The sequence below is a fragment of the Gopherus flavomarginatus genome, chromosome 21 (assembly GCF_025201925.1).
Source record: "Gopherus flavomarginatus isolate rGopFla2 chromosome 21, rGopFla2.mat.asm, whole genome shotgun sequence".
Classification (NCBI taxonomy): Eukaryota; Metazoa; Chordata; order Testudines; family Testudinidae; genus Gopherus; species Gopherus flavomarginatus.
This window is the reverse complement of record NC_066637.1, coordinates 9,837,379-9,853,546: the sequence shown is the minus strand read 5'-3', so window position 1 is coordinate 9,853,546 and position 16,168 is coordinate 9,837,379. Positions and strand designations below refer to the sequence as shown.

General features: G+C 45.6%; 1 protein-coding gene across 6 annotated transcripts in view; it reads left to right on the top strand.

The window, feature by feature from the left end:
* The window catches only part of RERE (arginine-glutamic acid dipeptide repeats), a 402,343-nt gene extending 386,771 nt beyond the window's left edge, over positions 1-15,572 (top strand). For 5 of the 6 annotated variants that reach the window (XM_050931388.1, XM_050931390.1, XM_050931387.1 and 2 more), the window contains 5 exons: positions 295-517; positions 2,111-2,834; positions 9,885-10,031; positions 10,478-10,658; positions 12,494-15,572. In XM_050931388.1, coding sequence (XP_050787345.1) covers positions 295-517; positions 2,111-2,834; positions 9,885-10,031; positions 10,478-10,658; positions 12,494-12,527 — 1,309 coding nt within the window. In that variant the 3' untranslated portion in view covers positions 12,528-15,572. The remainder of the gene's footprint in view (positions 1-294; positions 518-2,110; positions 2,835-9,884; positions 10,032-10,477; positions 10,659-12,493) is intronic. The other variant, XM_050931389.1, reaches the window with a different exon arrangement.
* Positions 15,573-16,168: the final 596 nt, after the last annotated feature.

Sequence of the window (16,168 nt, the reverse complement as noted above, 5' to 3'; positions counted from 1 at the left end):
TTTGGAAACCTCCCCTCACTCTGTCGCCAGTTTTCAGAGAATGAAAAACCCTTATCCAGCCCAGTGTCAGCCATAGTATTCAGACTGATACTGCAGGTACCATCAGTGAGAGGTTCCTGCTAGAAGGCTAGTCTGTGGAGAAGGAACACACAGTAAAGTTAGTTCCTTTCTGGGCTTTCAGTGAAACAACTGGTAACGTAAATCCGAAGTGTTGTATAATTACCCTTTGATGTGAGGCTCTCAAATCACAGACTCGTGGTCTTCCCCAGGCCTAAATTCTGTTTTCTCTCTCAGGTTCTATAAGCACCTGGATCGTGGCTACAACTCGTGCGCAAGGACAGACCTGTACTTCATGCCTCTGGCAGGATCCAAATTGGCCAAGAAGAGAGAGGAGGCAGTCGAGAAGGCCAAGCGGGAGGCAGAGCAGAAAGCAAGAGAAGAGAGGGAGAGGGAGAAAGAGAAGGAGAAAGAGAGGGAGAGAGAGCGGGAGCGCGAAAGAGAAGCAGAAAGAGCGGCGGTAGGTTTATCGGTCTGCCATGCAGGATGGGTACGTTAGGATCTGTATTAACCGATGACTGAAATATTTGGGGATACATTTGCAAACCTCCATTAGAGTGACTATTGCAGGCACAAGCATGGCATGGAGGGGGCAGTCGGGTGCATGTGAAGCACGGGACATTGGAGGGTGGGTGCAAGCAAATGTTTTGGGTTGTGAGCATGCCATGGGTGCATCTAGCTGGCTGTACCCGTCCCTTTCTCCGCTGGCCCCACCCACTTGATTCCGGGCTCCCCCCATAGTGAAACGGGGTTGTAGGCAGATTACTGCACATCTTCTCCTGGTGGCTGTGCAGCCCCTATTGTATTGAGAGAAGCCAGGGCAGTTGGAGGGCTGAATTGGGCCCGATATCTACAAAACACTTCTAAGATGAAAAGTAATACCTAAATGCTAAGGAACAGTAAATACCCATTAGCTGTTGGTGAATTCTGTTGGTTCCCTTTGTGCTGCTGGCACAGAATGCCTGAGCGTACATGGCATATCCCTTGCCTGTTGCCTGAGGTACCATTTAGGGGCGCTCCCTGAAAGGGGTAGTAGGGTGAAGGCAGTGTACCTTTGAAGTTAGTCCCCTTGAAGTGTGTTTGACTTAAGAATACCTAATTTTTCTCAGCTGCGTATAATTCAAACATTTAAGCTTATTTCTGAGTTTTTTGTTTAATTTTCTGTTTATTTTGTTTTTTAATTTTACTTGGGGTTAAAAAACAAAGCCCCTGTGGTGTGGGCAGAGATAATTGAGGGCAGGGAGACCGGTCATAATGCAGTGATAATGCCTTGTTGTTTTAATTGGAAAAAACCACACTACAGTCTGTTTTTTTAGCAGGCTTGTGCACCTTTCTAAGGGAGGGTTGTAGTAGTTAGCAGTGGAAGATACCTACAGCCATGCAGTCCCTGCAGCTGGAAGGGCAGAAAGTAGTCCGCGGTTGTCATCCGTCTCCCATTCCTCCCTCCCCCGCCTCCCCGAACACCACCACCAATAGGAGTTATGTCTGACTTTGAAGCTGATATTAAACTTGATTTTAACCCAAGAACTGTGTTTGGAGACAGGTTTCCTTGGATAATTACATGGGGGTGAATCCCGCCTCTGCCCTCCCAGAACTGTTGTCGCCTCTGCACAGGTGGTAGGGGCAGGATTCTGAGACCCTGTGCAGGAGATGATTGGTTCCCCCCACCACCACCACCATGCTGTGCACTTTGCTCTCCAGGGGCTTGCTCAATCCTAGCACACGTGGAGGAAGGCTTTTGGGAGAAAGCTGTGGGTCCGTGGCTACACGTTCCGAGCAGTTATTCTGCAGCTTGGGGTGGGTGCAAATGCTGCAGCAGTTAGAGCTTTGAGGTGCAGAGCTTGGTGACCTGCAGGGGAGGGAAGAATCAGGTTCTTCCCCACACCACAAGAGAATGCCCTGCACTAGGCATAGTCTAGGTGTCATGGGCCGGGGTGTAGAATTATTCCTGTACTGATCTGCAGCGAAAGGGAGAATGTGCCTGCAATTTTTTCAGCCAAATTTGTTTGTTTGGAATAAAATCTCTCCCCTTCTCTCCCCCCATTCTCCGCAGCAGAAAGTGTCCAGCTCCTCCCATGAAGGTCGCCTTGGGGAGCCCCAGCTCACTGGACCAACTCACATGAGACCTTCATTCGAACCTCCACCCACAACCATTGCCGCTGTTCCTCCTTACATAGGTCCAGACACGCCTGCATTACGGACTCTCAGCGAGTACGCCCGTCCTCACGTGATGTCACCAACAAACCGCAACCACCCATTCTTTGTTCCCCTGAACCCCACCGATCCTCTCTTGGCCTACCACATGCCCGGCCTCTATAATGTGGACCCCACCATCCGGGAACGGGAGCTCCGGGAGCGCGAGATCCGGGAGCGCGAGATCAGGGAAAGGGAGTTGCGAGAGAGGATGAAACCAGGCTTTGAGGTGAAACCACCCGAACTCGATGCACTGCACCCAGCTACCAACCCCATGGAGCATTTTGCCAGGCACGGCGCACTGACTATACCCCCAACAGCTGGACCCCATCCATTTGCTTCCTTCCACCCGGGTTTGAACCCCCTTGAAAGGGAGAGGCTTGCACTGGCAGGCCCCCAGTTACGGCCTGAAATGAGCTACCCCGACAGACTGGCCGCAGAAAGAATACACGCCGAGCGGATGGCCTCGCTCACCAATGACCCACTGGCACGGCTCCAGATGTTCAACGTGACGCCTCACCATCACCAACATTCACATATACATTCGCATCTACACCTCCATCAGCAGGACCCGCTACATCAAGGTGAGCCAAGGGAGTGAGCCAGAGCTCTTCCTCAGGAATGCTGACCACTGCTGCTTTTATAAGAGCTGGAAGGAACCTCGAGAGGTCGTCCAGTGCAGCCCAACCCAACCCCCTGCGCTACTAAACCTAAACCATCCCCGACAGGTGTTCTTAAAAACCTCCAATGATGTGAATTCCCTAACCTGCCTTAGAAGCCCATTCCAGAGCTTTAAAGTTAAAGTTTTCCTAATATCGAACCTAACATTTCTTTTCTCCAGATGAAGTCCATTACTTCTTATCCTACCTTCAGTGGATGTGGGAAACAACTGGCCCTAATCCTCTTTATCATAGTCCTTAACATACTGGAAGACTCTCAGGTTGCCCCTCAGTTTTCTTCCCCCACTACAGAAAGGATGTGGACAAATTGGAGAGAGTCCAGCAGAGGGAAACAAACTTATTAGGGGGCTGGAACACATGACTCATGAGGAGAGGCTGAGGGAACTGGGCTTATTTAGTCTGCAGAAGAGAAGAACGAGAGGGATTTGATAGCAGCCTTCAACTAACTGAAGGAGGTTCCAAAGAGGACGGAGCTCGGCTGTTCTCATTGGTGGCAGATGACAGAACAAGGAGCAATGGTCTCAAGTTGTAGTGGGGGAGGTCTAGCTGGATATTAGGCCTTGTCTACATGGGCAAGTTACTATGCAGTAAAGCAGCTTTCTGCGGTGTAACTCCCGAGGTGTGCACACTACCAAGCCACTTAGTGTGCAGAAACTCCTCAGTTGCAGCATGGCAGAAAAACCCATCTCTATAATGCTCCTGCACTACATTGCCAGTGTAAACACATCAGTTGCTTTCAGGACTGTAATTGGCCTCTGAAAGTGTCCCATAATCCCTCAAGTGACCGCTCTGCTCATTGTTTTGAACTGGCTGTCCTGAAGGTATGTGCCCCTCCCCTTTCAAAGCTCCGTTTGACAGCCATGGCTGTGCTGTGCTGATCTATCCCAGGACACATAGCAAACCATTATTGTGGAATGCTCCTACTTTTGAACACGGGCAGAGAGGGGAGTGTGTGTGTGTGTGTGTGTGTGTGTGCGCGCGCAAACCATTATTGTGGAATGCTCCTACTTTTGAACACAGGGGCAGAGAGGGGTGTGTGTGTGTGTGTGTGTGTGTGATTGCTGAGGTTGTGGGTTCCCTCTCCCCGCCTCAGGACTGGTTGCTTCCTGCTGCTGTCTGAACTTACAAGACAACATGCTGACACACCCCCCCTGTCCCCCAAAACAGTCTCTTTCCCTTCCTCCCCCCCCACTCTCTCTCTCTCTCTCTCTGTCTCACCCGCTTCCCCGCCCCCCACTTCCTGTTGAAAAGCAGCTGGCACTGTAGTAGGTTGTCCCTGGAACAATGGAATTGGGAAATCTGCATCATGTGACACTGTGCCTGCCCCAGGAGGCGTTGCAAACCCTTCCCAAAACATCCTGCTGCCAGTTGCACAGTGGGATAGCTACCACAATGCACTGCTCTCTTTGCTGTTTCAAGAGCTGCTAATATGGATACGCTCCACCATCCCAAGGAGCACAGTGTGCACGCGCAGCAGCAGTTTAATTCCAGTGCTTTAATAAAACTGGTATAACTTGTTGCATAAAAACTTTGCAGTGCAGACAAAAACTATTTCACTAGGAGGGTGGTGAAGCCCTGGAATGGGTTATCTAAGGAGGAGGTAGAATCTCCATCCTTAGAGGTTTTTATTTGCTGGTTTAGTCGGGGTTGGTCCTGCTTTGAGCAGGGGGTTGGACTAGATCAGGAATTCTCAAACGGGAGGTCAGGACCCCTCGGGGTCGTGAGGTTATTACATGGGGGGTCGCAAGCTGTCAACCTCTACCCCAAACCCCACTTTTCCTCCAGCATTTATAATGGTGTTAAATATATTAAAAAGTGTGTTTAACTTATTAGGGGGGTCGCACTCAGAGGCTTGCTGTGTGAAAGGGGTCGCCAGTAAAAAAAAAAAAGTTTGAGACCCACTGGACTAGATGACCTACTGAGGTCTCTTCCAATTCTAATCTTTTATGTTTCTTTTCTCGACTATATATGCCCAGTTTTTTAAACCTTGCCTCAGAGGTCAGGTTTTCTAAATCTTTTATCGTTGTTGTTGCTTTCCTCTGAGCTGTCCAATTTGTCCACATCTTTACTAAGTTGTGGCATCCAGAATTAGACACAGGTACTCCAGCTGAGGCCTTGCTAGTGCTGAGTAGAGTGGGACAATTACCTGTCATGTCTTACATACAAATGCCTGTTAGTACACCTCAGAATGGTATTAACGTTTTTGCAACTGGATCCCATTGTTGACTCTCAATTTGTGAGGCACTATACCCACCGGATTCTTTTCAGCAGCGCTACCTACCACCTATCCAGTTATTCCTTGTTTTGTAGTTATGTGTTTGATTTGCTTCCTTCCTATGCGTAGTACTCTGCATTTATCTTTATGGAATTTCATCTTGTTGATTTCAGACCAATTCTCCTGTTTGTGAAGGTTGTTCTGAATTTTAATCCAATCCTCCAATGTGCTTGCAGCCCCTCCCATTTTAGTGTCATCTGCATATTTTATATGCATACTTTCTGCTCCATTATCCAATTCATTAATGAAAATATTGAATAGTACCAGATCCAAGAGCCTTCTGCCCAACTCATGGGGTCGTATCCCATGACTCGGGAACTATGCATAGCATAATCTCCAGCTGTGTCTGCATGACAGCTGTATCCAGGTCTATACAAGGTTGCGACACATGGGTGTGGTCCCACCCTGAATAACATTGTTATCTCTATACCCTGTGGAGACAAATATTTATAATTGTGTTTGATCTCTCATAGACACCTGCTTTTTCCTGTCCACGCAGGCAAAGGGAAACCACAACACAATGCAACTGTGCTTAAATAACAGGATTATATTTTTATTTTAGGCATTTCGTCTCTGTATAAATGGCACAGGCCTCCCTTGTAATAGCCTTGGTATTTTACACCCACATGTTTAACCCTTCCCTGTACTAGGATTGGATCAGGTCATTGCTGAGCACAGGGCAAGTTTTCAGCAGCCAGTAACACTCTTCATGCACTAAGGCCTTGACCAAAATTCTCCTTCTGTTGGTGTAGCCCAATCAGCAGTGGCAGCACTAATGTAGACTGAATGCAGACAGTGGTTAAAACTGCTCAGTTCATGCCCTGGTACGCACGCCAGTGAGAGCGCTACACACCGAATACTAGCACCTAGACGTCAGTGAGCTCTCTAGCTGTCTCAGGCTGGAAAACTGGAGGGTTGGAGTTGTTGAGCCAGAGTGAATTTAAAACAATTGGTTACTAAAATATTGCATGATAAAAGTGTGGGTGGGTGTGGGGCATGCACCTGCTTTCTCTCTGGTGGCAGGTCAAGCAGTTGCCCATGAGAAGTTCAACTAAGACAAACAGGACAAGTCTGCATCCCTTTTTTCATGTAAAGTGACAGCTCTCTCTGATGTGAAGGACATTGCTATGGATGTCTGTCTATTTTCCAGACTTAGTTAGGGTGGTGTTAAAATAAAGCGACAGCAGATTTGGGAGAAACCAAAGTGAGTGCATAAATCACCTTCCAGTGGATCAAAGGATAATTGTAAATAGAGTGATGATAGCAAACCTCAGGCTATCTGGGGAGGAGGATGTTTGGGAAATGAGGATAAGGAGATAACACCCGTGATAAGCAGTAAGTTAGCATGTGTCCTGCCAAATAAGCAGCATATTGATTTGCCCTGATTAGAGATTAAGGCGATCGGAAGAGGAAGATAATAGTGCCAGTTAAGCATCCAAATCCAAAATGGTGTTATTAAATAGGAGGCCTTTCAAAATCAGCAAGGGCTGTGGTTGGTCTGTGAGACGGGGAGGTGTAAAATGGGTAAGTTTTTAATCAATGTTTTTATATAGCTGCTGGGTTTGTGAAAAATTCCACAACCCCACGCTGCAGAGGAAGGTCACTGCCAGTCTGACCTGGGGCGGGGGGCTCCTTTCTGACCCCACATATGATGACCAGTTAGACCCTGAACCTGGGAGCAGGAAGCAGCCAGCCAAGCACCTGAGAGAATTCTCAGTTCCTCCTTAGAGCCCTGGCCCTTCTCTTCCAATGTCCAATCTACAGCCATGGCCATTCCTGATGCTTCAGAGGAAGGAGCTAAAAAGAAAAAAAGCACCCCAGAATGCACTGGGGGAAAAGGGGAATTTATACACTTATTACCTTGTCAGATTTCTGGTGCAGGTTACATATCATCCCCCATTCCCGTGGAGGGAGGGCGTCAAGGCTCTGGGTATGTCTGCATCGCAAACTGAGGTGTAATTGTGGCTTTAATCTAGCTAGTGCGGGTCATGATAGTAATGAAGGTATGGCAGTACAGGCTAGCTGCCATGGTACAAGCCCACCAGGGACCCTGAGTACATACTCAGGTTGTTGGTCCACACTGAAGTCCATGCCACCACACCTACACTACTGTTGTTGTCCATGCTAGCTTGATTAAAGCTCGGCTGGGTATGCCTACCTGTGCTACAATTACACCTGATTTGCAGGGTAGACATACCCTCTGGCCCTCTTGTTGACATCTGTGGTGATTCTGTGCTCCCTTTATCTCCCATTTATCTATTTGTCTTGACTGTGTCCACACTTGGCAACACCATAACTTCCTAGTGCTGACTACATAAAGCAGACCTCCCTACTTCAGCTCTCTTAATCGATGACATCTGTTGGTTGCCACAACCCCACCCTCTGCCTTCTTGGTGTGCAATTTACCTCCCCTTACAACGCATAGTTTACATCCAGTTTTGGTGTAATCATAGTGTCCAGTGCAATGCAAAACCTCTGCACCGTTCAAAGAAACTGGCCGTCTGTGCTGAGGTGTGACCTCAGTATATAGTAGTAGCTACAGTGAAACGGATGCGGGGGGGAGATTTTACCTCTTTAGCCTTTCTGCACTGCTTGTGCAACTGGAATAGACTTTCCTTCACGCTTATCAGAAAGTTCCTACATCTAAGTTTGGGGACCTTCTTCATTAGAATGTGCTTAGTTCTGAATTGTTGGTTTTAAATCCCCAGAAATGATTGGTGAAATAACTTGGTATCTTGTTAGGTGTCAAGACAAAGAGACTGGAAAGTCACTCATTTGGCTGAGTAGCTATGAGTGATGTCACTGCATCAGGGATTTGGAAGATGAGCAACCAAAGCAAGATTTCCACATTATCTGATAGCAAACTGGTGGAGAAAGGTTAAATAAGGTGCCACATAATTCAGCAGCAAGGTCAGACGTGAAAGTGATTCAAGTACATGGTGTACAGTTCCTGGGACAAACGTACTGCAGATGTACTTGTGCCAGCAAATATAGCATAATGAGTCTTGGAGCGTGTGAATTAAAAATAGATGGTGTCTCTGTTTCCTGGGTTAGGAAGGGACTTTGAGAGCTATTGCAGAAAGAGCCAGTGTGTGCATCAAAGAAGGCAAATGATACGCAGTTATATTTCAGTAGAAATGTATCTGGGAGTTGGTAGTGTTGATGCAGTGCCTAAAGGCACTACTAGGTGGAACTTGCACAGTGTTCTGCATGCTGTGTGCGCTGCTCTGGAGGTCAGAGGATGGATTGCACCAAATATCAAGTCTTATGGATTGTAAAGGGGCAGGATTGACATATTTTGGACTGAAGTTTTGCAGATAAATAGGGTTGATTTGCATTGACTTTATGGCTACAGACACTTGAGTGCTGAAATATGTTAACTTTTAAAGGAGAAGAAATAAGTGTCTGACACAGAGCATGTCTACGCACGGTTTTTATCTTCAATTAATTGATTGCTTATTAACTCAAGGTAGCTAATGCATTTGCTAAGGCCAGCATGGACACTCTACAAGTATTTGTTCCAGGACACACACGTTTGTGGTGTACCCCCAAGGCCCAGCCTGGAGTGTTCACCAACTTCTACAAACTTGTTAGCTACTTCAAGTGCATGGACAGTCCACTAACTCAAACTAGAAAACTCTGGTGTGATACACAAAGGGCAGTTATGCTGTTGGTGAGCTACTATAATGGAGTCACTGAAGCACTATGCCCCAGGGTGTGCACTGTTTCAGAATTAAGATCTTAGCAGCTCAAGGAAGGAAAGTAGGGGGTCAGTCTGAGTGACGGGCAATGCTGACAGTTACTCATATTGCACTATTCTTGCAGGTTGCACGTGTGTGCGCGTGCGCGCGCTTAGAAACAGGAGGAGTATTGGGATTGATATGACCATGGGAGACTGCTTTCTGCTAATATGCAATCCCCATGCATACTTCTAGCAGATTAAATGCAGGGGATTTGCCATGCACTGATGAGTAAATATCGTCATGGTTTCATCAGTGTCATGTTTTCATCCTTTTAGTAAAGTGACATTAGAGGAATTGCCTACAAGTGAGGACAAATAAGGAAGGGGCTGGTTAGGCTGGCAGCTCCCTGGAGCTGACACTATCTGATTTGGGGAATGGAGGGTTTGAGAGCTTCCTGTCTGTCCAGAGTAGTATTATGAGGGTGCTTAGTTGTTAAGCCCTTTTGACCTGAGGATTGTCGGTGATCCTTTGACTTGTACTTATGTGCTAGTGGAAGGCAAGAAGATATTTACAGCCAGCGTTTTCTTATAAACTTCTGAAAAGACAATTTTGCCTTAGAATCTTGATTTAACTGTATTAACATGCGATTCTGCCTCAGTGTGTGTGTATGGGGGAAGAAGGAGGCTGCTAACAATGAATGCGTAAATGGTTTTGCTATTTGATTTTTCGCATCACTTGGTAGGTTTCTTTTTCCTTATTGAAATGGAAAGCCATGAGTTGTTGCTTTACCAATTAAGACTGTTTGGCAAGCAGATGTCACTTCAAACACTTGAAGATAGAAAAGTGGGCTTCAAGTCAGATGAGCGAAGCTCCAGATAATTACACACCGATTAAGCCAGATACTGCACAAGCTCAAGCGGTAACATGGCTTTTGTTCCCCAAAGGGTGAAGCTTCCCCAAGCAGTTGGTTACCTTCCTTTTTATCTTCTTTTCTAGGTTCAGCAGGACCTGTTCACCCGCTGGTGGATCCCTTGGCAGCTGGACCCCACTTGGCACGTTTTCCCTACCCTCCTGGTACCATCCCCAACCCACTGCTAGGGCAGCCGCCACATGAGCATGAAATGCTCCGACACCCAGTCTTCGGTGAGAGCGTTTCGCTGACCTTCCTCTAGGCAGCGCCTGCTCCGAGCTGAGTCTAAATATGCAGTGGAGGGAATTGGAGGCTTTAATTCTTATGCTTTTCACTCATCATTGTTTTTAAACTGAATGTTTTTATGTTACAACTCTTCAGAGACCTCCTGTTCTATTGCTAATACGTCCACTGGAACTGGATCCTAGTAGCAGCTTTAGGGAAGCCATGAGGTGTGGCGATTAGAACAGTGAGCACACTGGAAATCAGTAGTCTAATTCTCAGTTCTGCCACTGATTTGCTGTATAACCTTGGGCAGGTTGCTTAACCACTCGGCACATCTGTTTCCTCATCTATGAAATGGGAATGTGGGGGGGATAATGCTCTGCTTTACATACCTTGCAGGGCAGCAAGAACCAGTTAATGACTGTAAAGGACATAAATGTGATGTCTCTTGCAGGTACCCCCTACCCACGAGACCTGCCTGGTGCTATTCCACCTCCAATGTCAGCAGCCCATCAACTGCAGGCCATGCATGCCCAGTCAGCAGAGCTGCAAAGACTGGCTATGGAGCAGCAGTGGTTGCACGGGCATCCCCACATGCACGGGGGGCATCTACCAAGTCAGGAAGATTATTACAGGTGAGAGATGCAGTGGAGAAGCAGCTAGAGGCTCTGTTACTGTTTCCCTGAATTTTTCCTCCTGAGGGGTCCCCTCCCCGCAGCCCATACATGTGGTCAGTGTGACATTAACATGCTTGGAGAAAAAGCTAATTTGGTGTGGAGGTGTCACGGCGTCATAGTCTTGGTGCTCTGAAGCTGCCCTGAATGAAGTCAGAGAGGACTGTGGTGCAGTGTCTCCCCTCTCAGGGCATACTCTCACCAGGGCAAGAAGCCTTCTCGGCTTCAGCGCTTCCTGGGTCTGGCCTCGAAGTATTCAGCACCCTGTTCACACCATAAGCATCCCGTGATGAGTCCACCTGGAAGGGAAACCCAAAAGGCCATGCACCCCACTTCACAGTCAGCAGTGACTCTCAGCGTGTAAAACAGAAGAGTTTATTAGTCAATGAGATCACAGTGTAGAACAGATCTTGTTAGCACAGAAATCGGGAACATTCAGCAGAATCCAACTTGTGGGGATCCAGAGCTCAGAGCCCTGGGTTTCCCCCCTGAGCCCCAAAACAAAAGATTGACCAGTTTCCAGGAGCCCAGTTTCAGTCACTCCCACCTGCCCTGCCTCTCAGCTTTGACTCTTTCCCGGTCAAACAGGTCACCTAATCTCTTTGTTCTCCAACACCTTCTGCTAGCTCCTTGCAGAGAAGAGTGGCTGGCCATCATTTGCCAGGACACAGTGTGTCAGCCATTTTCTATGGCCTGTCAGCCAGTCACACCTGCCCTCCGGAAGTCTCTGCAATGATCACACCCCCTTATCGCACCCCCTAGATGCTTGAGTAATACATAGGAGAAACTGAGGCATGTGCACACAGTATTCAGCAAAAACATTAAGAACATTCCCAGTTCGTCACAGGAGAATGGGAGAGATTTTGGAAACTAGACCAGAGTAATTGGCGTAAGGAATAAACTAGCTGTGTCATGCTCTGCAGAATTAGCTTTGCTTTTAGTGACATTCATTACGATTGTTATTTCCCCACTTCCTCCCCTTGAAGAAAAACAAAAAACCTTATGAACAGAAATAAAAGAGGAATTCACCAGCAAGTAAATCTGAGCAAATTATTGATAGGCAACAGTTGATGAAAGCATAATTAATACAGACGCTGGACGAATGGCTGAGCAGATCTCGGCCAGTCATGCAAGTTCCTCCTCTCCCAAAATTATTATATTGCGATGGTTTTCCTCGCTTTCCCCCATTTGTCTTCACTGGAAGACCTCTTGTTTCTGGTTTGCAGTGGCGGCTGGCAATCTGCAGAAAGGGACTCACTACCTACGGCATCCAGCAAGGTCCACTCTTTGTGTTGCTTCGTAGTGAGGATGGCTGAGCAGCAGCCTGGCATGTGCTAGCTTCATGCCCCCTTTGCTTTGGCATCTCAAACCTTGTCTTTGCTCTGGAAAATTACCTGTTGTGACATCAGGTGACAGTACTGGCAGCTGACCTAATGCTGAACATGGTCTAGCTGCAAGTGTGGATGGGCAAAGTGTGTTCAGCACCAGTTCAGTTGCACTGCTTGCTAGCACCTGCTATCTCAGTGGTAATGTTGCTAGTGTACAGAAGACAAAGTGTACAAAGCGCGTCATCTCCTGTGACCGACTGTTCTTCACCACTTGTTATCATGCTGATTCCCCATTCACTTTGAGAAATCAGACCACCTGCCCCCACCCATGTCCCCTTTGTGGCACTTTGATGCCCCTCCCCCTCTCCCCCCATTTTGCAGTGAGGCTCGTATCAAAAGGCAACGTATTGCTCAGGAACCAAGCCACATGCCCTTTGTCCGCTAAAATACATTTTCTTTCTCTTTCAGTCGACTGAAGAAAGAAGGTGACAAACAGTTGTAATAAATTATTTATTTGTAATGCTGGCTATGGAAACCCCAGTCCTTGGGAAGGAATGGAACGTTTTTTACATACAATAGCTGCAGAAGAATATCTTATAAAGATTTCTTTATATATTTAAATCTAAAGAAAACACCCACCTCCCCTACCAACAGCTAAAGACTTACTGGCATAAATAGTGTTCATTTGTAGAGAAGATTTCTCAAGACTGGTGTGGGCTTCCCTGCATGACCACCTATTCAGAAGCCTATTGAAAATACAGGACTGTTTGGAATTCTCAGAGAACTACCCTGCAATCTTGGGGGGGTTGTTTTTGATTGATTTTTGGGTAGGTGCTAGAATCAGGTTCACAACACGACAGTCACTGTGCGTGAAGAGACACTCAATGCATCTCTCTCTCTCTCTATATATATATATATTAAAAAAAAACAGAAAAAAATAAGGATTGCAAGTAGGTGGCATAACAAGCTCTGAATCCAAGTGCTATAATAATAATAAAAATTACTTTTATTTTAATACATTGTAGGAAATCTTCATACTTTTAAAGAGAGCTCAGTTCTTCAGCATGGCTTTTTAAGTCTGTAAATAATGTTTTGGGTGATTGGGGAGGAAAAATAACCAAACTCCACAAACATAACAATCTTGATTTTCAGTAACATCACAAATCCTGGTAGTGACAGAATACAGAGTTGATTTTTAATAAAAAATAAATATATAATTATCTCTTTAATTAAAGGGAAATGAGGGATGTCAATAATTTCAAATGGGGAATGCTTGAAGTTTGATTTGGTAGCAATTCAAGGCAGTTGCAGGGATAATGTTACAAATGACTGTTTCTGTTCTGTTTTTTTTTCCCCATTATCGTTATATCTTTCCATTGTGTAGATGATTTTTGTTGAGTTCTTCTCAGCAGTACAGATGTCCCTTGGAACTGGCTTGCCCTTTCTGTCTCTAACGCAGAGGTTATTATTAAATTTGGCTGTAGTCTGCCTCCTACTATCTTTTAAAAACAATTGTCTCGCTAAATTTGTGTTAAGCTATCTCTTTAAATTTTAGCAAGTATTAGCAAAAATTCTAAGAAGTAATATTTTCCTTTAAATACGATGTGTAGCTCAGACTATTAAAGTCAGGGTTATGTGAGTAGACTTGTTAGACGGGGCCCACTTTCTCTGGCTTTTGTTTTACATATTTCTAAGAGGAGACTAGACAATTGGACTACAGAGTTGTGTTTTTAAAGTTCTTTCACAAACACCAATAATCTAAATTTAACCTGTCTCGTACTGAAGGCTGCTTGTTTTTGGTTTTTTCCTAACCTCTCTTAAGGGTTTGTGTATCAAGGAACCTGCTGCCGTGAGATTAGCCAGAGGTGTTCAGTAACATTGCAGACTCCCAACACAACAGGTTCATGCTGAATGGCCCAGATTGACTGGAAGAAGAACTTTGCCCATGTTTGTCCGTGGCTGATATATGGCAAAGGAGAGAGGGCACACACAGTAGAATAAGCATATATTTTTGTAGATAGCTTTGCTCACTGCCTAAGCCAAGATGCACATCTTTCTTGCACACACCCCCACCCTCACACACCAAAACCATATTTTTGTTGTTGCATTAAGCCATGTTTTTGATAAGACAGAGGGTGGTGGATCCAGAGAACATCTGCATCTGCTGGCCATGTTTTCTACTGGTACATAACCTCTTCCATTCTCTTTGAGGGCTGTAGCTCTGCTGTGGTAGACTGTTATATGTGGTGGTCATGTCATAGGACTGTATTGAGCCATGTTAGATAAACTTGTAGTTAATCATTCAGCCTTGTGGAAGGCATGGCATGAATGGTGCTTCACCACCACACAGGGCAGAAACCAATATTACCATGTTGCTACTCATTGGCTGCACTGATGGGTAGGTAATGGCACCGATTTATGAATTAAAACCTGCATCAGGGAATTCCAGGCTTAATGTAGCCATCTGTGTAGCATGTGTGTCCAGGGGAGGAAGGCTTGTTTCAGTTCCATCTCATCTCTGTTCTCATCCTTTCATTCCAATTTTCCTTTTAATGCCATTTCAGTTCCTTAGAGTGAGTCGGGTCCCATCAGAACTCTGTGTGAACTCCTGTCTGCCAAGACTCCACTGTTTGACAGCTGGTAGTTCTCGTGCTTGGATACCAAGAAATTCACCCTAGAACCAGGAACGATAATATTTGTACATTATTTCCAGTCTCTGTCTATGGTTGTCGGGTGAAAAAGCATTAACTCCTATCCGGCAAGTGTCATGGCAGACGTGCTCATAAAATTTCCCTGGCCATCAAAGAAAAAGCATCAATGTACTGAAGGCTTTATTTAAGTGAGTTTCCATCAAAATTCAGTTTTTTCACTGTCTAGAGGAAAGGGCAGGCATGACATCACCACCTATCGTACATGATGCTGCCTCCCTATTTCAGGTTTGTTTGGGTTTTTTTTAGTAAAAAGATGTTGATTCCTTCGTGTTGTCCTTTCTCTCTCCTTCCATTTTTCCAAAGAACAAAGTAGTGCTTTGCAATCCCTATTCAAAAAGCTTTCCCTTGATCTTTTTTTGCAGCTCAGTAGAATCTTTTATGTTTCTGACATCGTGGCACAAAGAAGCTCTGAGATTCTTCCATCTCAATCCAATGATTAACTACAGCTTTATTTGCAATGGCTTTTGAAACCATCTTGATGTTCGATGCCCTGTTGTTATAACCCAGACCTTTTGGTTTCCTTTCAGAAATCTTATTTTTTCCTCTGTTTTGAAGGGTTTTTTATTTTGCTTTAGTGTTTCTGAAACGTCTCTTGTTCTATGTCGTCATGGTTGAGCTTGTTTCACTGCACCGTTAAAGCAGAGTGTACATTCTGACTGCTACATTTATATATATCTTGAAGCTTAATGTATATATGAGTAGTTTGCCATGGGATAACACAGTGTAAACAGAGTAGAAACCCAGAAATTGTGACTTCTGTGTTCTCTCCATTTGAGTATTTTGTAATTTTTTTGAAATATTTGTGGACATAAATAAAACCAAGCTACACTACAGCAGCCAGGTTTTGTCTGCAAGTGGAGTGTGTCTGTTACTTGAGATGAGCGGGAGAGGGCATGATAAGGGGGCAACCGCATGAAAGTCTTGCCTATTCTAACAACTGCACATTTACAGGCAAAAGCAGATCTCTCTTCTCTTGTTTCTCAGCCCTGCTTGTCTGTTGTTAGCTAACCCTAGTGTCTAGCCTTCATACATAGTGTTATGTTACCCTGCATTTGTGCCTGAACTGAATTCCAATGTGCATAATTGCATTTTGTCTACTTGGGTCTAGCTTAATACTCCAGGGAGATCCTTGCATAAATGTTGCACCCTTCACTTAAGCAGTCAAATTGAAAATCGTGTACGTTTAGGGATGTGTTAAATGCAGTTGTGGCTAAAAGGGGTTCTTGTACCTGTAATGGAGTCTTACTTTGCCACTGATGTGGGTGAGGTCCAACCAATAGTTACAGTAGTTTGAAGCATGAGCCAAGGAAGAGTGGGAGTTGAAAGCGGAGTGCTGTGACCCCAAACCCAAGAGAGGACAGCTGCTGCTGTTTGCAGAGTAGGGGAGGCTGCGTTCTATCATCTCTTCCTTGTTTAACTCATGGGCAAGGCA